Source organism: Harpegnathos saltator, unplaced genomic scaffold, assembly GCF_003227715.2.
Source record: "Harpegnathos saltator strain DR-91 unplaced genomic scaffold, Hsal_v8.6 scaffold160, whole genome shotgun sequence".
Taxonomy (NCBI): Eukaryota; Metazoa; Arthropoda; class Insecta; order Hymenoptera; family Formicidae; genus Harpegnathos; species Harpegnathos saltator.
The window spans coordinates 712,501-740,451 of record NW_020229940.1 but is presented as its reverse complement, the minus strand read 5'-3'; the positions used below and the strand labels follow the sequence as shown (position 1 = coordinate 740,451).

The 27,951-nt window shown below is 29.7% G+C and overlaps 3 protein-coding genes across 8 annotated transcripts; 2 read left to right on the top strand and 1 right to left on the bottom strand.

The window, feature by feature from the left end:
- Positions 1–791: 791 nt before the first annotated feature.
- Positions 792–21,881, bottom strand: LOC105188456 (sperm-associated antigen 6). 4 transcript variants are annotated; one of them, XM_025296895.1, is made up of 10 exons: positions 21,824–21,881; positions 17,142–17,421; positions 16,675–16,882; positions 16,377–16,555; positions 16,132–16,305; positions 15,870–16,019; positions 15,649–15,798; positions 15,249–15,407; positions 3,229–3,374; positions 792–948 (listed from the first exon to the last, which is right to left on the bottom strand). In XM_025296895.1, the coding sequence occupies exons 2-10, from the start codon at positions 17,154–17,156 to the stop codon at positions 807–809; spliced, it is 1,323 nt and encodes a 440-aa protein (XP_025152680.1). In that variant the 5' UTR covers positions 17,157–17,421; positions 21,824–21,881; the 3' UTR covers positions 792–806. The 4 variants fall into 4 exon arrangements, with proteins under 4 accessions (XP_025152680.1, XP_025152679.1, XP_025152682.1 ...); XM_025296894.1 differs by lacking the exon at positions 21,824–21,881 and adding an exon at positions 17,876–18,004; XM_025296897.1 differs by lacking the exon at positions 21,824–21,881 and adding an exon at positions 17,876–18,004 and having other exon boundaries at positions 17,159–17,421.
- Positions 6,451–7,190, top strand: LOC109504331 (hypothetical protein). The gene has a single exon (XM_019843765.2). It carries the CDS (start codon positions 6,830–6,832, stop codon positions 7,100–7,102), a length of 273 nt encoding a protein of 90 aa, XP_019699324.1. The 5' UTR covers positions 6,451–6,829; the 3' UTR covers positions 7,103–7,190.
- INPP5E (Inositol-3-phosphate synthase) lies at positions 18,298–25,762 on the top strand. Of its 3 annotated transcripts, XM_011149853.3 has the most exons (7): positions 18,298–19,031; positions 19,340–19,972; positions 22,752–22,970; positions 23,934–24,246; positions 24,324–24,883; positions 24,946–25,414; positions 25,549–25,762. In XM_011149853.3, the coding sequence occupies exons 2-7, from the start codon at positions 19,501–19,503 to the stop codon at positions 25,661–25,663; spliced, it is 2,148 nt and encodes a 715-aa protein (XP_011148155.1). In that variant the 5' UTR covers positions 18,298–19,031; positions 19,340–19,500; the 3' UTR covers positions 25,664–25,762. The 3 variants fall into 3 exon arrangements, with proteins under 3 accessions (XP_011148155.1, XP_011148156.1, XP_019699322.1); XM_011149854.3 differs by lacking the exon at positions 22,752–22,970 and having other exon boundaries at positions 18,329–19,031; XM_019843763.2 differs by lacking the exons at positions 18,298–19,031; positions 19,340–19,972 and having other exon boundaries at positions 22,000–22,970.
- The last annotated feature ends 2,189 nt before the right edge of the window (positions 25,763–27,951 follow it).

Sequence of the window (27,951 nt, the reverse complement as noted above, 5' to 3'; positions counted from 1 at the left end):
ATGTATGCATGTATAAAAAAGTCTGGCAGCTCTAGCTGCGATGCTTCCTCAATCATCCATCTCGGCGCGCGCTCATTCGTCAGACTTCTGTCATTAATAACTCAATAATTATTGCGAATCTCGCCAAACGGTATGGGACTTTTTTATATATATATATATATATATAATTTTTTTTAAGTGAGAAAATCCATCATGGATACCTTCCCCCTGGGGATGGTAGTAGTTATGCCGGACTCTTACCGGCTAAAACCTCACTGTGCTCCTCTGTGTGTTTTACGGTGGGGGACCGAGCTAGGCATGCATACCGGTACCCCCATCCATCGAGAGCACTGGGCGACCGCAGTAAGCACGTAGACATTTGGTATAGGCGAAATCAACGAGCGTCAATAGGCGAGCGCGCGCGACGAGGAGCGAGTGAGCGCAAGCGACAAGAAGCGGCCGTCCAGCGCTCTCTATGCCTTCATTGGCTCACATGTTTCAATTAATAACTCGATAACTATTGCCAATTTGACATTATGGTACATGACTTTTTTTCTCAGCTACACTCAATATATCTCTAACTTTCGTCTGTATGATAAGCTTTCAAATACCCTGTATATTATAGTATAATATTATAATACTGTAATATTATTGCAATATAAGTTATTACAATTAGAAAATTAACCGGCAACTAAAAATTTAATGTTTATTACAGTTGCATAAAAAACATACTACATTTCTTAAATTATAATGCATATTTTTTTGCTTTACCAATATGTGATATTATGTAGTAAAATATTCGATAATAGAAATATGATAATTTAAATTTACCTTTCGTCATTATTAAATGAGGACAAATTAGAATCCATATTATCAGATGACGATCTGTGATCAAATAAAAATATACATTTTGGTTGATACTGTTCCACAGCTTCCAGAAGACTATCAGGATAACCGGGCGAATAGTATCTGAAACAATTTCCCACAACACGGCAATTTAGAAATAAATAAGAAGTGAAGGATTGATAGGAGTTGTGTTTGCTATATCTATATTTTCCATGATAAAAATGAAATAAACTTGTTTGGAGGATAAAATATATAATTTTCGGAAGGAAACAAAGATAAGATTTTAAATGTACAGAGCACAGTTAAAACTAACAAATCTACCAATATCAGGTTTGCTTTTTTACAGTTGAACTAGAAGTCAATGATATTCTTAGGGCAAGAGCACAGGCTTTTGCATAACACATAATACATAACACATAAGAGAATAAACCAATTAGTTTTCTTCATTTCCTTCCTCAGGACAGAAATGAAGAACTCTGATTGGTTGATTCTCTTATGCGTTGTGTATTATGCGTTATGCAGAAGTCTGTGCTCTGGCCCTAAACATTTCGTCCGCAGAGTGAAGCCGAAGTTGGCAGTTTAAATCAGAATGAAAAAGTTGATTTGCCCATAGACATAGTGAGTCTGTTCTTTATAGCTGCACTGCTGAACTAGTGCAATAAGTTAAAATGAGACAACTATATTTTTTCTCACTCTAACTTATTGCACTAATTCAACAGTGCAGTTATAAAGAATAGACCCAGTATGGGGCCCATGGGCCGTGTTCTAAAATTGACTGCCAGCGCTGAAAAGTTATAGTTTGTGACACAAACTATATATTTTCAGTACTGACAGTGAATTTTGGGAAACGGCAAATGATACTTTATGAATGTCACTAGATATCACGATTCTCAACCAATCAAATTGCCCCACTGATGAAATATCGGCTGTGTTCCAAAACTCACTGCCAATACTGAAAATATATGGTTTGTGTCATGTATATTATAGATTTTCAGTGCTGGCAGTGAATATTGGAACACAGCCATCGTATACGATATTTTTCACAAATTTTCGAGAGATTTTTGTTCGTCTACATAGCGTTTGGATGTGGTTCCTATAACTACGCATATTTTTGACCTTGGGGACTGCGTACGCGTTGTCCCTGTTTCTCTTTTATTTCCAAAATCGTTGTGATTGGCGTAGGAGAAAGAGTGTAATAACTCTGCTCAGAGCCATATATTGAATGAATGAATGAAAAAAAAACAATTTTCGAGAATAAGGGCCATGGTCTTTCCTCCCGAGTAGGCGAAACAATATGATTTATGTCGTTCGGAAACATAATAATTAACATTAATATAATGTAACTCATATTTAAATGATAAACAATAAGCAAATTTATAATTATAACAACGTGTATCTTTCTTGTTATTGATCCACTATACCACGTTCTTTAAACGCGATCAGCTGAAACAACATGGCCGATACACATACATCGTCTATTACTCGACTAATATAAATTGAAGTCAGTCAGAAACGGAGTTGTTATTTACACTGACTAACAACGTGAATTAATAGTGTAAAGTAACCAAATGTTTAGGCGTGAGAATATATTCATCAGCTCATAATATGTGAGTGCCATGACGAAGTGTTAAGCAACTAAGCAACTAATGTTTTGATAATTAACCCCTTTATTAACGTTTCCTATTTGGTTTAATTTACACAAAATAATTGATAGTTTTTTAGAATATACTCAAGAAATTAAGTTTTTCTCATATTCATATATGTGCAATACTGCACACATAATTTATTTATATAAGTTCCCAGAAAAAAATTATATATAAATTGTCTTCTAATGACCATAATTATATAGAATTATATTTATAACAAAATGAGTATTGTTATGTTTAATTGAATCAAATTATTTCTTTTCCTTATTCAACAATATTTTTTGTCATATACATGTACCGAATATATATAAATATATATGATTATATATATAGTTATCTATAGACCAAACTCATTTATAAATCATATATGATTATATATAATTTATAATCATGTATAACAGTATATAATTATATATTATCTTTCTCCTTGATCGCTGTTACTATTTTTATAAGAGGTTTATTAATTAATAAATTATAATTGATCAGAGATATTGCAGTAAAATAATTATTGAAACCATTAAATTGTACCATCAAAATACAAAAGGCAAAGTGCAAAATACATGTAATGCTTGGTGTACAAAATAGATTTAGTAAAAAAGACTATTATGATTGCATGAAATATGTTTATGCAACATAGAAAATATATTCAATATAAATATAAATATAATTGTTTTTCTTTTCTCATAAATAATGATATTCTTATTGTGAATTTATATTAAGTAAATGATACCAAAGATATGAAAGAAGAAAAGATAACCTAATGATTTCTTCTGGAAAACAGCAATTGATGATTGTTATATATTCGGAGAGAACGGTACCAGGCACAGCTTGAATTTCTTGAACTTTCTTTAAGCCACCTGATGTTACGAATGATCTTCTTGCTTTTGCATCATTTGGTAAGATCTATATATATATATATAAACATATTACAATGTTATATAATTAACAGCAACAAAGTAATTTCAATAAATATTTGTAAAGATGTTATATGATAACACAATATATATATATATCATATATAAACATATTACAATGTTATATAATTAACAGCAACAAAGTAATTTCAATCAATATTTGTAAAGATGTTATATGATAATACAATATATATATATATCATGTGTTGCAATATATTACATGTTGCTTGAAGACAATTTTATCATAAAATAAGTTTTTTCCAAATATAATGGAAATTCTCTCTCTTTCTCCCCCCCTCCTCTCTTCCCTCTCTCTCCCCCTCCTTCCCTCCCTTCCTCTTCCCCCCTCTCTCTCTCTCTCTCTCTCTCTCTCTCCCTGCCCATTCTTCTTGTATTTATTAATTACAGATAATGTAGCACATGCTTACATCTCTTCCCTTATGGAAAAAACACTCAATAATTGAATATCTACACTCAATTGTTCGAATTTGCTGTCAAATGTGGATATATATACTCAAATTGAGTGTATATATCCACATTTGACAGTAAATTTAAATAATTGAATATAGATACTCAATATTTGAGTGTTTTTTTCATAAGGGTTATAATATGTGCCACTGCATATTATAATTATTATTATAATGTGTATTCTTGAGAAAAAAAATCATATATAATTACATATAATTATATCAAATTATGTATGATTATATGCAAATTAGATATAAAGTTTGTATATATATGGTCACATATATAAATGTATATTCATACAGAAAAAGAATGATGTTACATGAAAAAAAGAAGAAATAGTTTTATTCAAATAAAACGTGTTTTATTCAAATAAAATGTTGATATATGCTGCCAGAAGCATAAGCATTTACTATGATTGTATTTATATTCAGCATTTTTTTTATTGTGAACATGTATGATTATGCATTATTATATATTGCCATATATAGATAAAATTGATACATAGTTCTTTTTTCTTGAATTCTTATTACTCGTGCATTAATTAACCAATAATATTCACTGTTGAATTTATCAATATATATATAAAATAATATGCAATATTTATCAATACATATATAAAACAATATGCAAATATATATTCATAATTGTCATTAAAAATTTACATGCACTTAAAATATAGAAGTTGGTTGTATAAATATCATTGTTACATAGTTACACAATATTATCATGGATTACATAAAATATCTAATTTCTTAAAAGTTTTCATGTGAAAATTGGTTATACAGGGTGTCTCAAAAGTAACGGACTATCCTAATAACTCTTCAGTATTGAAGTTTCAAGGAAAATGATCTGAATAAAATTGAATGATCCGAATCAAATTGGAAATTTCAAAATCATCAAATTAATAAAAATCAGGGCGCTATTGTAACAATATATTCTTGAGACTAAATAAAGCAAAAAAGTCTAGTTTTTCTTCCACTTTTTCTTCTGACAAACAGTTAGCGAGATATCGTAAGTTAAATATTGAAAAAGTTATCAAGCTTTCCACAAATATCTAAAAAAATATTAGACAAATAAAAAAATGTTTTAGACAAAAGTTGTTCAAATTAACTAGTAGAAAAAAACAGTATAATAAAAAATTAGGATTCCCATTTAAAAAACGCAAGTTGACCTTCAAATAACCTTGAAAATAAAAGTCAAAGTCAAGGTCATCATAAGGTCACTTAAATCCCTATAATTTTTATTCAGATCATTTTCCTTGAAACTTCAATACTGAAGAGTTATTAGGGTGGTCCGTTACTTTTGGGACATCCTGTATATATCATTAATAGATTTTATCAAACAGATTTATTACTTACTTATTTATTTATTAAATTGTCTGACAAAAGACACAATTGTTCTATATGAATGATTAGCTTATATGAAAATTATATTATTCTTGCTATCTATACATTGGTTTTTTTCAGTTTAAAATTACTATTTTGAGAATTGTTCCACATACAAGAAAAAGAAGAAAAGAAAATAAAAAATGTTAGATACAGAAAAATAGAGAAAATATGAAAACACATTTAAAAACAATAATTGGAACATTATACAAGCCATATTATGATATATATTATGACATAAGCTATTTTGTTGGCTATATATTATCCAAGTTATTTTCTGATATAAGATGTAAAATTTCATAAACGTTATATATCAATAGCAATAATTTTGATACAATATCGCAGAATAAATATGTGGTGTAACTTTATACATTTTAAGCAATATAAAACTATCTGCTTACATATGATAGGCATAACATTTATATTTTAAAAATATGCTTTAAAAATATGCTGCGTTTATAATCTAATCTGTATATTGTTTGTTTTTATATATTTGCATGCTTATAATTTCTTTCTTCCATCTCTGTTCGCAGTTTATCATTCAACTTGGATCTTTTACCTAAGAGATATCGGTGGCTAAAACTATATCATCTATAACAGAGGATATAACAATTTCAGCATCAGATTTGACGGCAAAAGTATGAAGGAGGCTTATTGTTGATTTTATTTTTATAGTTCAAAGTAGTTCATTCTGATTAACACAAAAGTTCCATCAAAATAACTGATGAATTAATTCATATTTAATTAAATATATTGCATTCTTTCTCTCTCTCTCTCTCTCTCTCTCTCTCTCTCTCTCTCTCTCTCTCTCCTCCTCTCTCTCTCTCTCTCTCTCTCTGTCTCTCTCTCTCTCTCTCCTCCCTCTCTCTCTCTTTCTCTCTGTCTCTCTCTCTCTCTCTCTCTCTCTCTCTCTCTCTTTCTCTCTTTCCCAATGAAACATCCAGACTCAGATATCTTTAGTACAAATGCTTTAAAACGAATGTACGTTTGGAAAGATAAAAAGTAGATCAGATAAACTTTTTTTTGTAAAAATGAGGATTGATGTAAAGTTGTTTGAATTTGTTCGACTACGATTCAACAACAAATATTAAAACTCGGAAAAGGCATCTTTGTACTAATATATCATACACATTTAGTATCAAGCGATTGCAAACATCTACTACATGTAGAATCCTGATAACGAGATAAAATAGCTGTCTTAAATTTTCAAGAGAGTAATAGTCGAAATGACGTGGTAAAACAGAAATATCACTTCTCACTTTAAGTTATAATATATTATTCTTATGTACAAACGTATGTATAAACATATCTACAAATCTTCTCTATAAAATCTCTTATAAATCAGTTTTGCAGAGATCACAGAAGTAGCTACTCTAAGAACGAAAAATTGTTATAATCTAATGCGAGTATAAAAATTTTTCAAAGTGTTTGAAAAATTATATTCACGACCGAATAAACGAATTAGTCAATTATATACTTACGAATATACACGAATATACACGATTTTATATTGATGTACTGAGAAAGAAAATAGCATAAACGTGTATAAAGAAGAAATTATTAGAGAAATTCAACAAAGTTGTCAACCAGAATGATAAATAATCAACATTGTGTAATTCTGAATACGGGCGATACTAACAATTATCATCAATCGGTCTCAGTCAAGCCTTCTGTTGTCTCAGTATCGAGTATCGACTCAGATGTCAGCGATAGAAGAGATGTACGTGAAGAATTGTACGCGGGGATCTTCAGACGACACAGGAAAACTATATTGGTATTAGGCAGTTTTCTTAAGATGTTAAGAGTGAATAGAAACATGAACAATTATGCTAGCATTAAACCTAATGATGAAACAGATGAATAAATTAATGTTAAAATTACATTAATTAAGTAAAAAAGAATTTACTTTTATAGATTGAAACATGAATAGAATATTTAAAATTATATTTAGTATTTAAAATTAGGCTATATTTAAAATTATAAAGGATTTATCAAAATATATATTTCTCTTATTTACGTAAAATAAAACTAGATATTTTTGGTAGTTTTTTTTAACTTGCAGAATAAGTGAAATACAAAAAAATGTTCTACATATGAATTTATATATTTAAATAGAAATTTTTCATTACAAAATATAGAAAAATAATATCAGTATCTAATGATGTCAAATATTATATGTATGTTCTATATTATTAAAAAGTATTACTCTTAATTTTTTCACATATAATTAGCAATAATTATAATATATTAGCATAATTATAATTATAAATAAATTATAAATCAATAAATTATAAATAATCATAAATCAATTAAAATTAAAATTCACAATTTTATTGATGAATAAGTTTTATTATTATTGATAATTAATTATTAATATTTCTATTTAATAAGTCATTTCATTATTTCTGGTTTTATATTTGCTGTATGAACATTTCTAAATTATTAATAACATATATATAATATATATATAATATATATATATATAAATAGTATATAGGACAAAAACTATATAAGGGGAAAAACCTTCTCTATATAATTTAATTAAAAAATAAAATAATAAGAAACTGCCAATAAAAAGTTTTACAAATAAAAGAGAAATGATATTAAATTCTGATTATGATAGAGAAGATTATAATATTAAATGATATTAAATTTTGTTCTGATAAATACAGAGTACTTTAAAACAATTGTGTCATTGTCCACGGAAGCGCAGATTAAAGCGACCAAAAATTTCCATACCGTTTTGCGATATATATAATAATTATTGAGTTATTGATTATAGAAATTAAATAAATGAGCGCGTGCCGAGATAGGGAGGAGCGTTCGAATCATTCACGGATTATAGTGCGGTCCAGTTGTTCTGTTGTCAGCGCGTGACGAGGAAAAGAAAAACTGCTTGTACTTATATCACTTCTCCTACGTTTCGTCGCACTGTGCCTAAATTCGCATCGATATGGCCGCTAAATATTTGAGATTACAATTCAAGATTATAAAAGAATTATAAAATCATATTATGAGATAGTTCATATTGAAACTGTAAAAGTTCTGTGATAAAAAAAAGTCGTAAGAGAAAAATCGATTAAAACCAATAGGATCTACATGAAAGTTTATATGGAGAAAAATTTGGTTAAATGAATCAATTTTTAAATATAAACAATTTAGAAATTGTGATTGTAATACTAGAATTTTACTTAAATTAATCAGAAATCTTGATAATTTAGACTGAATTCTGATAACTTCAACTGGAATTTCTGTATTGTTCATATCTTATCAGAAAATTGTTTCATTGAATCAAATATTTTTCTCCGTATATCATGAAAAAAATATTGAATATCTGTTATAATTAAATAATTAGAATAATATTAATAATAGGGAAAAGCCAAAGTTTTCTATCATATATTACTACTACGAAAAGAAGCCCAAAGTTGTCAATTCATGTTTCAACAGTACTTGACATAAAATTTATCACTAGATATAATTACGATAGAAGACGCGTCACATTCTATTGTAGTCAAGAGTAAAGAGTGGATGTTTTTCTATCGTATAATTATAAAGAACGTAACATTGTCATGTCTTAATGTTTCGCACATCTCTCTAATTCTCTAAGAAAATACGAAAGAAGAACAAAGAATCAATCATGAATTTTTAATAGACTTCCGTTAAGCAAAAGCCTGCAAACTAAACTAAGCTTTCGTGGTTTAGAAATAACTTTGCTACGAAATAATCTTATTTCGGAAATATGTGAGTGGAACCACTTCAAGCAGAATATCAAGTTGTATTCGTTGTCTCATACAACTAAAGATATCTACAAAGGAAACACAAATTTTAATACCAGAGCATAATAGCAAAGACTTTACACTTTGACATGCGTGTTCAAATATTCTTGAAAGAAGATTTGCCGCAACTCTACAAGTACCGTACATTTACAATTGATTCTTGATCGTCCTCTTTCGTGAATATATTATACTCAGAGCATTGAATTCTTTTATCATTCCGTTCATCCGTATCATTTCCTTCTCTATAAACTGTGGATTAATGGAAGCCTATTAACGATAATCGTAAATTAATGATTAATTTTTTGTTCTTCTGTAGTTACATGATAGGGAACTTTAAGTTTTTTTATCGTCATATTCTATCGTCTTCTAATATCATATTGATTGCGATAGACTTTTGGTACTTTCTTCATCATACGCAGAAAAAAAATGTTTTGTTCAATGAATATAGATTCCATCAGTTTTTACGGCTTTCTCTCATCCGGTTTTTTTCCTTTTTATTATACAACTTCTTACGGTTTCGATATGAGCTATTTCTGGTGTCTCATAAAATGACCTCGTATTTATGATCACAAATATTTAGCGACTACATATTAATATCAGCTTAGGCGCGATGCGGCGATATAAGCACAAGCAGCTATATGTTTCTTTTCGTCATATGTCGACGACAGTTGTTCAAACAACTGGACTGCGTTACAACTCGAAAGCGTCTCAAATACTTCTCTCCTATCATTTTGGCACACGCTCATTCATCTGATTTCTATAATTAATAATTCTATTATTATCACAAATATCACAAAACAGTATAAGATTGTTTTGTTTGTCCTTATTTATTTTACGTCCCATGAACTGTGGCACAATTGTTCCAAGACAGCTTGTAGTATGTTGACTTTTAATATTGGAAACATAATCTGAAATAATTATTATCTTTATTATTGTTAGTGAGCTTAAGAGAGGGACGACATGTATAATAATAAAATTGTTATAATAGATATGGGCTAATATACATGTAAAATGTCTTATTATTTGATACTGTGACAGTTTGTTTCTATGTTTATTAATCTTATTATTCGGTTTTTAATATTTGTTAGCTAACTTGATACTTCCTTGTTGTTCATATCTAAACTTTTTTATACAATTTATGTCTTTGTGTGTATGTATGTGTGTGTGTGTGTGTGTGTGTGTGTGTGTGTGCGTGCGTGCGTGCGTGCGTGTGTGTGTGTGTGTGTGTGTGTGTGTGTGTGTGTGTGTGTGTGTGTGTGTGTGTGTGTGTGTGTGTGTGCCAGATACTATTATTAAAAATAAATCAATATATAGTAGATGCATAATAAATAGCGCGAATAATATATCTATATAATCTTTTAAGGTTAGTTAAATAACGGTTTTTAATGTAAATTTATTTAATAAAAATAGTTAAATTGTATTTAGCCAAATTACTTATTGCCGGAAGATTGTAAAATGTATTCTTTTAGGATATGAAATATATCATATTGTTTTAAAAAAAGTGTCTTATAGGAAAAAATTCAGTGTCACACGATTAATAATATATGATAACGATTTTTTAATTTCTATTACTTTGATACGCGTATATAGTAATGCGGCGCATATATTATATTGTAACGGTAATTGTTATGTTATAACAATATTAGCAATTATTCCGTATCTAAACCGAATGAAATGAAATTGAAGATTATCTGCCTTCAAAATAATCAGACGACCGAAATATAACATGACTATAAATGTAGAGATTTGTAAATGTGATTAGAGGATATAGATATAAGTTATTTGTACGATTACTATTAGGAATTGTACCGTCACCAGGGTTAGAAATAACGCGTTACTTATAATGCCATTTACCTTTGCAAGTTACTTTTTTTCAACGACTTTTTAGTTTGTAACGACATTATTTTTTTATTAGTAATGATAATGAATATAATCGTTACTTTATATATATAAAATGTATTGGATGAGTGTAAAAGTTTTGGTTAATTTCGTAATAGAAAAATGAATTAAGTAATTTTATTAAAAACGATTTATTATTTCATTGAAATAATCGCCATTGCCTTTTATTATCTTTGATATATTATACTTTGATATATAATACTGCCATAAAATTGAATAAGCCATGACATCTTAACGAAATTCGTCAAAATACTTTCACTCTCATTCAATGTATGGAATAGGCAGAAGCTAATATTAAAAACATTCCATATTTCTAAAATTTGAAGAAAATAACCAAAATTTTAACATGTTACTTATTAAGAAATGATAATGCAAAGAAATTATTCTTGTTCTCTTTTTTTTTTAATAATGGTAACGATACTATTTTCATTATGAATAAAAAGTATCTTTTTAAGTAGGTAATAAGCAAAAAGTAAATAAAAAGTTACTTTTCATAAATAAGTTACCAACTCTGTTTTGTAGCCTGTATAAAATGTCGAATTGAAACGTATTAAAAAGTATTAACATTTTGAATATGTCTGAATTCTGCTTTCTGATCCGAAGAAAAGGATTGAAAAGTATTAATTCCTATTAAATTTTACCGCGCTAAATACGAGACGGCAGTGGTGAATGCTTCGCATTAAAAAGGATTCAATTCATTTCAAATATGCCTTGTATTCAATCGCAATCGATAATTTTCAAATGCGAACTTTCGCATTGAAAAGTATTTACTTCTTCTAATTGTTTTCGGATTCAGAGGCATACAAGATTTTCACGTTCTATTCCCCATAGCATTGAAAAGTATTGGCCCGCGATCCAACCCCAGATTTCCGCAAAGCAGAATTCACGACAAAATCTCGTGAATGCGAAGCAATACTTTTTAATACAACATTTTATACAGGGTATGTATTATAACATTATAACAAAATGTTAGAAATTCCTTCAAGACTTTAAAATACTTGAAAACTATATTTTATTATATAATAGTTTATATGAGTTGGAAAAAAACATCTGCCTTACGCAATTGCTTGTGACCAATTTTTAAGTAGAGTGAGTTATGACTGAAGACTTAATCAAATTACTTGGACATATAGGTTTAAATATTATAAAAAATAGTTATAGTTATGGAATAAAATATTGTTGAACGACGATGAAGGACAGGAAACAACAAGTATTTCATTTATCTTTATTTGTTAAGATTGTAAGACATTTTTATAAAAGAAAAATATAACAGCTATGTCAAAAATGGGTTATTCTATATCGGATAAAACGTTTTTATTATTAACAATTTGTATGATGTGTATCGTTAAAACGTATCACGAGAAATGAATAGATGATTACATATGATAAAAAATATTTGTACTGCTTTATATCAATTTAAATTACATTATCGCTTTTTATCGATAATTATCGCTTTTTATATTTTATCGATAAATATCTAAAGATAAACAAAATAAAATATTCGATGAAGCTTCAATTAATCTATATTCCAATTATATTTACTAAATGATGTAACAATAACAATAATTGGCTCATCTCTCTTAAGTAAGTAAAAAAATTAACAAAATCAAACCAGACCTATTGGGTTATTTATAATACTCATTCTATATTAATTTGTACTGTTAATGATTTTGTACTCCATATTATTCTGAAAAAGTTGTGGAATTAGCAATTTAATAATAAATTTTAAAAAAGTTCAAAAACCTAGCACTACAACCATGATAACTCTACTAATTTTCATTCGTTCCTATGTATTCAACATTCTTATGTGTATAATTTTTTGTCGCACGCACGATCATTCCAAAATTGAAAATTTTGTAACTTCATCCCTTCAGCCCATGGGCGTTTAAATATTATATAAACCGACGGAGTAAGTCTGGTGAATAAGTATGAAGGAGAATTTCCTAGCTTTTTTAAAGTGTATATGACAATCTTTGTTCACTTTACGACATATACTGAGCGTTGTCGTGATGCAAAATGACTTACCTTATTCTTTGATTCATATACTGTCTTTTTGCTTCAATACATCATTCAAATAAATAAGTTCCTAGTGATAAAGCTTTACAGTAAGTGACTAGAAATCAGTAATTCAAAATACGCACGCATTTTTTAAAGATCTTTCTATCTTTATTATTTACTAAGTTATAATAATTTGAAATTTGGTAAATTTTTCCCACATTTTAAGTGTACTAATGTACCAGCGTTTAAGCATTTTTCTTTTGGAGTGAATGTATAAAAAAGGAAACAAGAAGCGACCCATGAAGTTACAGAAACATTATCTTGCTACATTCACTTTTAAAGTTATTCACGAGCATCCTAAAAAATAAAATTGAAAATATAATACCAATACGGGAAGAACAACAAGGATTTAGAAAAACCGCTCAACGTTAGATGCGATTTTCATCATAAGACAAATCATTGAGAAATCCTATACGTTCGACTGCCTTGCAGTCTACATATGCTTCGTGATCTTAAGGAAGGCGGCTTTTGACCGCGTTCAATTAAAGGATGTGATAAATGTTCTCAATAATCACAGTGTTCGCTAATAGCGGGAAAGATTTGAAGACTCACATAACATATTTTTTATTACATCTTTATAATGCATTACCACGTTAAATATCTATATCTTTTCGTACTACGGTCTTAGCTCAAGCAGCCGAAAAGTCAACCATCTGAACTTGCCGATAACGACATGATGCGTGGAATATCTATACGCGACTCAATTAACTACAGTGCTGTCGGTAATGCTAAATCGTACGGTAAAAAGTTGTATCACTTACTTATATACACCCTGTATATACAGGGTATCTCTAAAGTCCGACCTTACCCCTGAATCTGTAACGAGGGAGAAGTATACACTTGTCCCCCGTTACAACTGTGTCGGCGACGACAATCGGTCATCGCCCGGCCGAAGACTGTCGTAACCTTCCCCGCACCATCAGTGCCACGGCACTAAGGCGTTAGACGCCGAGATAACAGGCCGAGCCAAATGTCTCGTACGATCGGGGAAAATCGGAGAATGATTGTGGAAAGGGGTAAAACCCGAATACGCCGATTCCGCATGCGCCGATTTCGCGGAATTCGGGGATGACCCACCACACGATACTGAGTACCCCCGTTTGCGAGAATCAAGGATATATAACCCGTTCGCACGAAGACATTAGAGAGTTCGTGGAGCAGAGCGACTTCGACAGCAGCAATATCAGCAGAGGAGCGAGCACGGAGAGTAAGACTACCTGAGCGTGGCCAAGACCGGTGAGTAGACTTTTCCAATATCGCATCGAACTACCGGGAAGACGGTTACAAGACCCGGCGGTACACGCTGCGGCAGCCGGACCGTTTCACTAAGTCTAAGTCCGCAACACGCGGGGAACCGTACCAGTCTGTTGCGAGAGTCGATAGCAGTTAGCCACTGTCACCGCAAATTTCTAAGTGCTCGTCCGTCTGCGCCGGCAGCAGTTAGCCGCCACGCCGAATAATTATAAGTTTCTGTTGCGAGAGTCGGCATCAGTTAGCCACCGTCTCCGCAAATTGCTAAGTGCTCATCCGTCTGCGCCGGCAGCAGTTAGCCGCCACGAGCTACCTTATAATGACCTTGACTTTGACCTTGATCTCTATTTTCAAGGTCATTTGAAGGTCAACTTGCGTTTTTTAACTGGGAACCCTTATTTTTTATTACACTGTTTTTTTTCTACTAGTTAATTTGAACAACTTTTGTCTAAAACATTTTTTTATTTGCCTAATATTTTTTGGAGATATTTAAGGAAAACTTGATGATTTTTTCAACACTTAACTTACGATATCTCGCTAACTATTTGTCGGAAGAAAAAATGGTAATAGACTTTCTTGCTTTATTTAGTCTCAATATACTGTTACAATAGCGCCTTGACTTTTGTTAACTTACAGACTTTTGGAAATTTCAAAAATCATCAAATTAACAAAAATCAGGGCGTTATTGTAACAGTGTAATAAAAAATAAGAGTTCCATTTGAAAAACGCAAGTTGACCTTCAAATGACCTTGAAAGTAGAGGTCAAGGTCAAAGTAAAGGTCATCATAAGGTAGCTCACTTAAATCCCTACAACTTTTATTCAGATTATTTTCTTTGAAACTTTAATACCGAAGAGTTTGGGGTGGGACATTAAAATGGGACACCCTGTATATGTATATATAGCTCAACAGATATGTAATTAGTTCTTATTTATCTTATCATATATTAGAAAGCCATATTATACTTGGTTATCCATATCATATGTAATAAATATAAATACAACTTGTCAAATACTTGTATTCTTACCTTACTGAATTGTCCTAATACGTATTTCAAAATGTTAGGAGGTGCATTATGTAGCATAGGTTCAAGAGCCTCCATATACATGCACTTTTGTAAGATTTGTTTCAACGCCATATTACATTTTACTCTGAGATCTTCTGAACTTTTTGCATCATTATGTAGCTATTTAAAAAAACAAAGATTATATCCGATACTCTTCAGAAAAATCATTATTCTCAAAAATAAATATATATATTGCAATCCTTTTTAGGTTTTAATCACTCTTAATATTTTAAATATAAACTTAGAGTGTAGAATAAATTTTAATAATGTTGATTTAATAAAGGACGTAGAATAAATTTTTCAAGTATTTGTGACACTAATAATAACTGTTTCTACAAAGAATAACTCAATAATTTTGTACCTCTAATAATTTGAACGGTATATTCGCGACTGCGATTATTTTCGCATGTTCAGGTGTATGTTTACCGATCTGTCCGATTGCCCATGCAGTTATTGCAAGAACTTGATCTTCTGTGCTCTTTTGTAAAACATTTGTTAAATGTACGATACCCTATACCGAATAATTGTATTATTTATGTTATATCATTTGAATATCGAATGTTATTGTTCATTAATTCGTACTTTAGATCCTATTATGGCCATAGCTAGTTCATTGGAATGACCAGCAATATATCCAAGTGCCATGATTGCTGGTAATCTTGCTGATTGTGAGGTATTAATCAATTCGATAAGTATAGCGATGCCTCCAGAATTTACTACAAGTTGTGCTAACTGAAAATGTGCATTCAAAAATAAAACAAAACAAGATAATAACCTCTTTTTTACTTTATTTTACTCTTAAAACAAAGCATCTTCTCGCTGCAAATCTGCCAAATTTTCTTACCTCAAGTGTGTGTTTACAAATTTCCTTAATTAAGATAGCTGCAATTCTATTGATATTTTTCTCCGGATGAGCTATATGCATCAATATATTTGGTAAAATATCTGTCTCAACCACAGCCTCTGCTAAATCTGCAGAATGTTTAGCTACACTGCTCAACGCTAACAATGCTTGACGCTATATAGATGTTATATATTTAATGAATTATAATTATCTAAAATTATTTAACATATACTACATTAAATTACCTTTGGTCTGGCATCAGGACTGACTAGGATTTTCACAAGAATAATAAGAGCACCTGCATCTACTAATGCTTGTGCAAGTTCAACACTGTGTTTGCATATGTCGCTAATAGCTGATGCACTAATTTGTTTGATATATAATTCAGGTTCTTGCAAACACAATACAAGAAGTGATGCTGCTCCTAACAAAGAGAATAATGGAGAGTACAATGTAATAAATAGGTAAATGAAATGCTAATATATATTACTGAAAAATATATAGTATCATATTAGTCGAAAATGTTCATTATAATAATTTTACCAGCATCTACTACCAACTGAGCTAAATTTTTATCATGTCTTGCAATATATCCTAATGCCCAAACTGCTGCCTCTTTTACTCCAGGATCAAAATCTTCCAAGCATTCAACTATAATCTGCAAGCTATCATTTACTATTATTAACGCCAATTCTGATGAATGCTTTGCTATTGCTCGCAAAACAAAGAGTGCTGCTTTCTTGTAAAATTTCTGTGATAATATATTTTCCTTAATTATATATTGTTGAGACATATTTAAAATACTACTATACTATAATGCATATATATTGCAATATTTTGTATATATATATATATATATATGTAATATGTAATCCTTACATATGTGAATTATTATATTAATTTGACCTTAATTATATTAATTGTATGTTAAAAATATGAAAATAAAATATCTAAAATTGATATTAAAAATATTATAAAAATATATGTTCTATTATAACTGAAGTGCTTACATTCCAGGAACTCATACATTTTGTTTATCTATATTTTTCAGCAACTGTGACAATATATTTCTTTTGATAATAGCTTGTGCTAGTTTTATATTATGATTTGCCAGCTTGCCTAAAACAATTGCTGCCGTATGTTGAATGGATGGTACAATGTCTGCTAATAAAGGGCTTAACAGTTCTATGACACCTGCTGCTTCCAAGCAATCAATATTGTTGGATTTTAAAGACAAATTTGCGACAGATTGTACAAAAAGCAATCGTGCTCTTTGATACTGATCAAAAACTGTGGATATAAAAAGATCAAATATTATTAATAAATAAAAAATATCATTATATTTGATACAACAGATAGACAAATTTTGGCATATTGTTTGCATAGAGACTGAATTCGAGAATTAAAAATAGTAATATAAACATGTAGAGATGCATCCTCAAATAAAAAGCATTGTAGCAATATATAAAAGAAACAATCTGAGGCCATGAAAATTATGATAATATACTACATATTATATTATGTCAGCAAGACGATATAATTAATCAGCAATATAACAAGCTATTTTGCTGCAAAGTATGGGATAATAAATATGTATTTTTTACAATAAGCATACTACAAACATGTTATACCGCTCTAATGATATAAAACACATGTTGAATGTCTTCATACTATTGCCAACATGTCTATCTATCTGGGAATACTTGTTTATATTTACAAGTATAATTAAAATAAATATATATACCTTGAAAAATAGAGCGTGACATTATATTAATTTACTATCAAAAATACCAAACATTAGATTAATAATCAATAACGTTAAATTTGTAACACTCTATCGCAATACAGAGATAAATTTGACAACTTCTTAACTCTTGACCGTTTTCAACGAAGTAGTCATATGTTTGAGAACAAAAAACATTTCTTAAAGGCCATCACACATGAATGAACGTAAGCTCCCACGCGCATGGCCCACGAGTCGTGAGAGGCTCAGTAACGTACGATGCGCGGGAAAAAAATGTATCAACAATAGTAAACCTCATAGATAACGTGAAAGCTATTGGAAATAAGTTCACATGTCATACGTTACTGAGTCTTGCGCAGATTGCGAGCCGCACGCGGGGAAAGACGTAAGAGGAATAGCGGTAGGCGGAGTGAACTGAAAATCGGGCGAAGTGTATAGATTTTACCGAGCTCACGTCAAAACTGTCGATCTGTCATCAGTCAATCTGTCATTTAAAAATTGTAACTGCGTGAATTAGCGATGTAAATATGATATTATATATATATGCATACTGGAAAAGTGCGTGTGCAATTTATCTTGGCAACAAAAAATTAATGAAAAAAAATGAACTGCATATGTAGTTTATAAGTAATGTGTGCTGAGTCGAGTATCGACCTGTCACCGCAACTGCCAGAAATGGAGGCTGAAGTCAGAGTTGTGACCACAAGTATTCAAACATGTGTTCAATCGAACTTTCGGTTCGATTATGTATGAAGTTAAAAAAGTGAATGACATCGATTTATCAGCAGTAGTGCGATTAGTTCACACACATACACAATCGTCGATTTTGAACCGAATTTCATAGAAGTGAAGAACAAATACTTCTATCGAGAGACTACTACTCAATCTATGGAAATTATACGAGTTAATGCTGTGTCGTATTGAAGTATATGTAATCTGGAGATTATAATGCTCCTGCAACTAATCGATCTAAATATTGAATTACAAATAGTATGATTACTTTAGGTCGAACAATTTTTTATATGTGCCTCCAAAATAAAAATGCAACTGTACTGATATGATACAAGGATTGGATAGATACACTGATTTGAAGTTTATACACTATGTGTGACCTGAGGTTCTAAAGTCCAAAAATATTTACTGATATAAATACTTGGTAAATAATAAGAAAAATTATATTGTATAATTAAATATCAATTTATTTATAAATTAAATATTTGAAATATATAGACATATAATGGTTGATTAGTAGCAGAAATAGTATTAAAATATAATCATAAATATTTGTAAAATATATGATTTATTATGTCATATTATGATTTATTCTGGTTTTTAATATATAATGATATATAAAAGATATTACAAATAATTAACTTAATAAATCAACTTAACCAACCTTAATTAGCCAGCAGTGAAGAAATATAAGAAATTTTAAGTATTAAATATTATTCTATATAATTTCAGATAAAAAAATGCCTTAACTATGTTTTTGTTACATATTGAAGGTTCGCTGAACATTCAAGTATAGAATAAATTTCTATAATGATCTATAATGTTCATGTAATTAAAGACAAGTTATATAGATTGCTAATCTCAAATCACTAAATAATACAGCTGTAAGTATTATGGAGAAGAGTGAAGGAAATGAAAACTGTAGTGTTTCAAATATTGCAAAGGTAGATATTTCTCCAAAATCAAAGCAAAAAAAGAAATCTCTTTGTCGCATATTGATGAACAAGAAGACTAAAGTTGGTTGCTTAGAGCCATCTTACAAGGATGAAGATTCAAATAAGAATACTAAGATAGACAGTTCACAACACGGATCACATACTAGTACTAAACTGTCTTTATGTTGCGCAATGACTGAACGTAGTAGAACACCACCCCAGAGCTTAACTGTTAGTAGAATTTCTCCAACAACCTTAAGTCGTACTTCAGTTAAATCTGAAGTAGCTTCTGTGAATGGAGAATGTCAAACAAATGTACTAGTCAAGAAAGAAGAGATATATGTCGAGCATGATATTCATATGATTCAAGAGACTATAATCAAAAAGAATAATACAGCAAAAGAGCAATATTGCAGTACTTATGTTGAAGGTAAGCTTACAAATTATATTTACACATCTTAAATGTCAGGTTTTATTATTGAATTTAGTAGTATAATATTTACATATAAAAAATTTCATTTTAGTAAAATAAATGTATCTAAATAATTAATATCAACTGAATGACAAAATGATAATCGCTCAGTAGTTTTGCGGTAATTATGCATATTATGCATGTAAGAGATCTCACCGATGATCTTGAACTTCATATATGTTGTCAAGGATATTTCCCTGGATAACTTGCAAAAAGTTTTAGTCAGCGGTTATTGTTCATTAAAAAGTTATTAGCAAAAGAATTTTTATAAATGCTGATCTCTCCACTCATGTATTTATTTGTTTATGCATGCAAAATATTATGTGCATGCATATGTTGATGAAGGAGAAGCAGAATTTGTCCTCTTGCACTCTCCATTTCCAAAAAATAACCTGATACATCCTAATATAACTTGACCTGACTTAATTCAACTTAAATTGCTGTTATTTTTGATATTAGGAAATAAAATCAAATAAAGTCGTTATATTGTAAGGTATTACACATTTATCTACTTTTTAATTTATTTTGTTATTAAATATAGATCAATCTGTTTTATAAATAATTATGCGCTCAAAAATATATAAAAAATATTTACGTTCAAACAAAAATTCAACAAATAAATTTAGAAATAATATATTGTGGTATTTTTGTAGAAAGAAAATAATCAAATGAAATAGTGATGTTATAAGATGTAAATACTAACATAATCAAAGAAGTGCAATAACATTACTTTTTCAACTATTATTTATATTTATATTCCTTCACATAGTATTATTTTTTGATGAAATAATTACAAATTTAATAGATATGTTCATAATATGTCCCATCTTGCATAGAGGCTTTGCTAATCTTTCCAGTATATTTCTTTTCTAGTATATTATAGACTCATCTGTTTAATAATAAGGCAAAGATTTAATAAATACATTCATTCATATTTTTTCTTTTAAAATGTTTTTTAACTGATGGGAGATGTTTCACCACCCTCTTACCGGGATCTTCACTCCCTGGATCTCCATCACTCACTTGTGAAAAATATTAGAATTTATATAAATAAGTCTTATAGTCTTTATTAGTCTTTATACAAAATATATAAATTCAAGTAATTTTACAAACGAGTGATGGAGATCCAGAAGATAAATATATTTATTAGATCTGTGCCTTACTAAATTAATACATCTATAATATACCAAAAAAGATTATACTAAAAAGATTAGCAAAGCCCCTATGCAAGATGAGATATATTATAAAAAGATTATTAATATTATTATTAGATAGATATAGGTTAAGTTTTTACATAGATTTAATGTTATTTACGTTTTATAAATTTAATGTTTTATTATATAGAAATTATATAGAAATTTGCAAATTTTAGTGAATAGACTATTATTCATTTAATTTTGTAGTAAAAATATTGGTCAATGTAGAACTTATATTTTTGAATTTTTTCCTATAAAAAACTTCTCTCCCTTCTCTCTTAAAACCTTATATATATATGCTATCTTATAGTTAATTCTATTAATTGCTGCAAAAAATCGCGATTTTTAGGAGTAATATTTTTAAATATTTATCAAAACTTTTTTGTTAGTAACTTTTTAATAAACAATGACCGCCGACTGAAACTTTTAGTAAGTTACTCAAGGACATGTCCATGATAATATATATGAAGTTCAACGTCATCTGCGAGGTATCCTTTAATATATATAATTACCGTTTTTGCTATTTTATTGATATAGTATTTCTTGATATACTGAAAATATTTTATCTTAAAAAGAAGAATGTTTTTCTATGAAACTGGAAAACTTCAATTACCTTATGTCTAATTTTAACTAGGCATGACTCCTTTGCAATTCCTCTCTTTATGTGCATTGTGTAATAGTTAAGTGGTAATCAGATGACCTTATATATCCCCCTCCATCTTACATTCTAAACCTGCGCGACAAGACGCAACGTTTTCAGTGTGATGTAAAGCTATGTCAGTTATAAACGTGGTAACAGTCAGTTATCATTTCATTTTTAATACCTGTGCAGGTGTTCTTAGTGATTATTGAAAGTGCGAACAATCTGTTAAAAATGTCTAATACGAATAAGAATAGAAGAAAAAGTTCATTTCTTAACAAAATATCACGTGCATTTAAGAGAAAACCTTATGAAACTGGACAACAATCAGAGTTCTATAGGCAGTTAGAAGCATATGATAATAAGCAGTCTAATAAGTTGGAAAATGTATCTCATAGCTTTGATAATAAAATTATACCGTCAGTCGTTGGCAAAAGCGAAATATGTACAATATTAATAAAAGATAATTCATTTGGGACAGAACAATATAGTGATAAGGATATTTCAGATGTATGTATGCAACAAAGTTGTACAAATATAACTATAAAGAGTGACAAGAATGTCAAATTTGATACAGAAAATAATAAGAGTATAGAACATGAACAATATAATATGAAAAATGAGCAGGGAAAACATAAATTAGGAGCAGATAGATATATGAATACAAAAATTGCATTTTTAAGACAGGACTTAAGACAAGATAAAGACTTAAGCGTAATTTCACAATCATATTCAAAAAATGCTAATAATGGAACAAAAGATTTTAGTTCTGATTCAAAAAGCAAAATATTGCAATCTTGTTCTAATAATGCTGATGTTATAAATAATATACGCGCATTTGTAGTAAAAGAATCAAAAGTAATTTTTCAAGAGAGTAGTGAAGATAGTGACTTCTCTGCAGACTCAACGGAAGACTCATTTGAAGAATCTTCAGAAGATGAAAATGAACATCTAATTGAGTCTGAAAAAACTCAAAAATATTTAAAGGATGAGTATTTTACAAAGGGAAAGTATATCACTTATTTCTTCCTGGAAATGGAACGGCAGTTCTACAATCCTTCAGAAGTTTACAGAATGGTTCAATATCATGATATTCATTGTGAAAAGCCAGAAAAAGAAGGTATAAAATAATACATGAAACTTATATGCCATTTAAAATTTGATTATTATGTTTTTGCTAGAACATTGTACATTTTGTTGTTATAAAATATTAAAATTTTCTCAACAAACAACACATTGTAGATTAACAATACATTAAACTGATAATAAATATATTAATCCTATTAAGACAATGTATACATACAGTTATTTTATACTTAATTAGAATAGAAATGTAAACATTAAGCAATATGCTTAATATTGTAATGTTGTAAATGTGTGCAGCTATAATTAAATATATTTTGTATGTCTAATTTCTAATTTTTTAAGCAAAAATAATAGGATTTGGATTTATATCCAAATAGTGTTTAATAGAAGATTTTATATTTATTATAAGAATTCTGTAAATTTATAATAACATTTTATAAAAAGAGACAAAATTTTTTTGGAAAATTTAATTTAAAAAGACTATGTGAAACATATATATCAATGATTTGAAATTAGTATAACAGGTTATTTGATTCAAATTCAAGTGGTATTGACTATTAATTGGTTAATAATGTGTTATACAATGATTAACTATTCTAGTTTTAAATATATATGACTATATTATTTAAACAACTCTTGTACAACAATTGTACGAGAAAATTCGAAGTACTCGTAATTATATTAAACAGCTACATATTAATAAATTTATATATCATAACACGGCAGATTCCAATAAGAGTTGAGAATTGTATGTTAATGTCAAGACCATAGTAGGTAACAATTGAACTAATTTATAGTTTCATTACAGAAGATTTCATTGTTATAAGAGCATTATGAATCTAATCTTTAGGCACAAAATATATTATTTTCTCAAGCAATACTTATATTTTATGCTTTTAAGATAATGTAAACGATATGTTTTTTTCTTTTTGTTATTTTTACGATGCACAATAATCTCTTAAAAGAGAATCTTGTGATATATAATAAACTGTTGCAGGAGGAAATTCTTCTTCCGGATCGCAATCTCCGAATATACCAGGACAATTACGTCATAAACTACTACAAAGAAGATCCGCAGATAATTTAATCACGAATTCACCAACAAACTCTATGAGGCATTCTAGTCCTGAATCTATTAAAAGTGCACCGATACAGCGTAAGCCACGCTCAACATCACACGATGCTTTGTCTAAAACACGAAACCGTTACTTTTGTCAGACGACAGGAGCGTCTATGGATAGTTTAGCAAAACAATCTTTACTAGCTGCACAAGTACTTAATTTAATACCTACACAGAAGGCACGAGAAAGGTATGTCTTTTTAAAAGAAGTATATATCATTGGTTTCTCATTATTTTCTTTCTCCAATTGACAATTTAATTTTATAGGAATTTTCTCCATGGGAGAATTGCTGCTAATTCCTTACTCGGCCCAGTAGAACTAGAGAAAGTATTGCCGAATCGAGAATTGAAGATTTTTATTGGCACGTGGAATATGAATGGACAGTCTCCGCCGAAGGAATTAAACGATTTTATGTTACCATCAGATATAGAAACTATTCCTGATTTACTAGCTATAGGCACGCAAGAATCATGTTCCGAAAGAAATGAGTGGGAAGCGGCTCTGCAAGAGACTCTCGGCCCTTCGCATGTATTACTTACTAGCAGTAGTCTTGGTACACTTCATCTTGCATTATTTTTGAGGCGAGATCTGATTTGGTTCTGCTCTACTCCGGAAGAAGATAATTTCTCTACGAGAACTGGAACAGCATTTAGAACAAAGGGCGCTGTGGCAATAGCTCTTATGATATTTGGTACAAGTTTTCTCTTCGTCACCGCCCATTTAACTGCTCATCAAGATAAAGTAAAAGAACGAATTAACGACATAAAAAGAATCGTTAGAAATCTCGATCTTCCTAAGGAATTACCTATTAAGCACAAAAGCAAAGGTATTGATATTGCATTATTTTGTGTTTTGTATATTGTGTATAGCACAAATTTCGTATTTCAGATGTAACACAAAATTTTGATTGCGTGTTTTGGTGTGGCGATTTGAATTTTCGTCTAGTTCAACCGAGAGAAGAGGTAATCCAATGGATTACAAACACATGTTTTCCGCAAGAGTCGCCGATAAATTTACATAAAGATCAATTGAGAATTATTTTGAATGAAGGCGCAGTATTACGTGGTTTCGAAGAAGCTCCGATCATTTTCCCCCCTACTTATAAATACGATCCAGGCACACAGAATTTTGATTCTAGCAGTAAACAACGCACTCCTGCATATACCGATAGAATCCTTTTCAAAGGAAAAGGTCACACCAGAGGGTACATTAGACGCGTCAATCATGACAGCGCTAATTCACATAAAGACGGTACCATAGAATGTTTAATATACGATTCCGTTCCCAGTATTTGTACTTCAGATCACAAACCAGTTTGGGGAGTTTTTAAAACTATACTGAGGCCGGGCATCGATACGTACGTATCTACTGACATTTATTAATTTTATTATTTTATTATTTATAATTTTATTATTTGAAGCAACAGATGTTTAACAAATGAATAATTTATGTATCAATAACAATATAAATATTATTATTAATTATTTTTAGAATTCCACTTGGTGCTGGTCTTTTCAATCGTGAGATATATTTAGAAGGCATCAGAAGACGTGCAGCCGCGATGGACGATTCTCTTGGAACTTCAAAAGTTTGTTCAATTCAGTGAAGAAATTCCAAGTTGTAAGCGCTAACATGGTTGGTTGTATGTATTTGTTGATAAGATATTTGTCTATTTACGACAGTAAATGATATAATTGCTGTTATATATTTTTTTGATAGACGTTACGTTTATTTTATACATTTTTACATTTTATCGTGAAATTTATCCATTTTTTTATAGCAATAATGAAAAACATTTTTTAAACAAGATTTCTATAACAAAAATACATACACAATTATATAACAAAGATATATACATATCTACACAGCACACGTTATCCTAAGGACGTCCTACAATAATATCCTGGGGATATACAAATGTCCGTTATTTTAGATCCCACAGATATCCTACGAATATCTCCTTTAGTAATAATTTTTGGAAATTAAAAGTTTCTGAAAAGGAACTAAAGTTACTAAAAAAGATCTGTAGGATATGTGTAGAAGGGTCTAAAAGAGCGGACATTTATATATCCCCAAGATATTGCAGTATCTTAGAATGATGTCTGTCAGACGTCCCCTGAGATAAAGTGTGCTGTGTGGGTGTACATGTGCAATTATACATGCGCAATTATACATGCATGCGCGTGTGCATGTGCATGTGCGTATGTATGTGTGTGAAATATTGTTAAGGTTCTAGTCAAACATTAAAATAAATCGTTTTTTCAGCGATTTAAATGAAAATAAAAAATACGACTGTGTCATCAGTTATACTTTTACGTCGTATTCTGTTATACGTATATCGTAAAGAAAAAATTTAATATTATTTGCCTTTATGTGCTATTTTGGATATTACTAAAAATTACTAAATACTTTTTATAATATTATCAGTTTTGTTAAATGAACCTTTTACAGCAACAATTTAACATCTTACATTGCACCATTTAGAAAAATGTCAGCTATTAATATGTTTTACAAATTTCAGAAAAAAATTGCAGGAATTTGTCAATGTTTCATAAGATAATTTTATGGACATCCAGATTATTTAAATAATTGTCACTACAAGAGAGGAGCGATAATTAATAATGCTAGTTAAACAATTCTTTATTGAATATTTTTTCTCTTGATCCTTTTATTTTAATTTAAAATGCAAAATATTCTAACTTCGTGTTTAATTTAAAAATAATATAGTATAAATTATACTACTAGTCTAATATTCTACATTATATTAGAATTAGTTGCTATGGTCTGGATATTTTTATTTTTTAATCTTTGATAATTTTTTTTATTGGGACCATTTAATATATATATATATATATATATATATATAGGGTGTCTCAGAACTTTGGCACACGGGCTCCGTAGGGACATAGAGCTAAGTGAGAGGAACAAAAAAGTCCTCTACCATAATGTGAAAATATAATAGTAATAGTTTTTTTAATTATAACAGCGCAAAATTAGGCGTTTTCCACGCCCAGCGCGGCATAGGCCAGCACGTCTATAGAGACGCTCCGCGGCAAGCTGTGTACGGGCTAAGCAATAACGCATCTCGCGTTGACTGTCGCGATGGCGTCTTGGCGCTTTAACGCCGCGCGACGGTCAGCACGAGCTGCGTTACCGCTCAGCACACGGCTTGCTGCGGAGCGTCTATAGGCCGCGCTGGGCATGGAAAACGCCTAACTTTGCTTACGATATTATTTCGCTATGATATCGCTAATTATTTGTCGGAAGAAAAAGTGGTACTAGACTTTCTTGTTTTATTTAGTCTCAAGAATATATTGTTACAATAGCGCCTGGACTTTTGTTAACTTTCTGATTTTTGGAAATTTCAAAATCATCAAATTAACAAACATCAAGGCGCTATTATAACAATATATTCTTGAGACTAAATAAAGCAAGAAAGTGCCACTTTTTCTTCCGACAAATAATTAGTAAGATATCGTAAGTTAAATATTGAAAAAGTTATCAAGTTTTCCTCAAATATCTAAAAAAATATTAGACAGATAAAACAATGTTTTAGACAAAAGTTGTTCAAATTAACTAGTAGAAAAAAAGTAATAAAAAATAAGGGTTCCCATTTAAAAAATGCAAATTGACCTTTAATGACTTTGAAAATAGAGGTCAAGGTCAAAGTCAAGGTCATCATAAGGTAGCTCACTTAAATCCCTACAACTTTTATTCGGATCATTTTCCTTGAAACTTCAATACTGAAGAGTTATTTAGGGTGTGACATTAAAATGGGACACCCTGTATATATCGAGCCTTGAAAAGATTTAAAGCGATAGTTTAATTTTGCGAAATTATATATATGTATAGTAGTTATATAAATTATAATTGTCTTGAATAATATTGTATTAT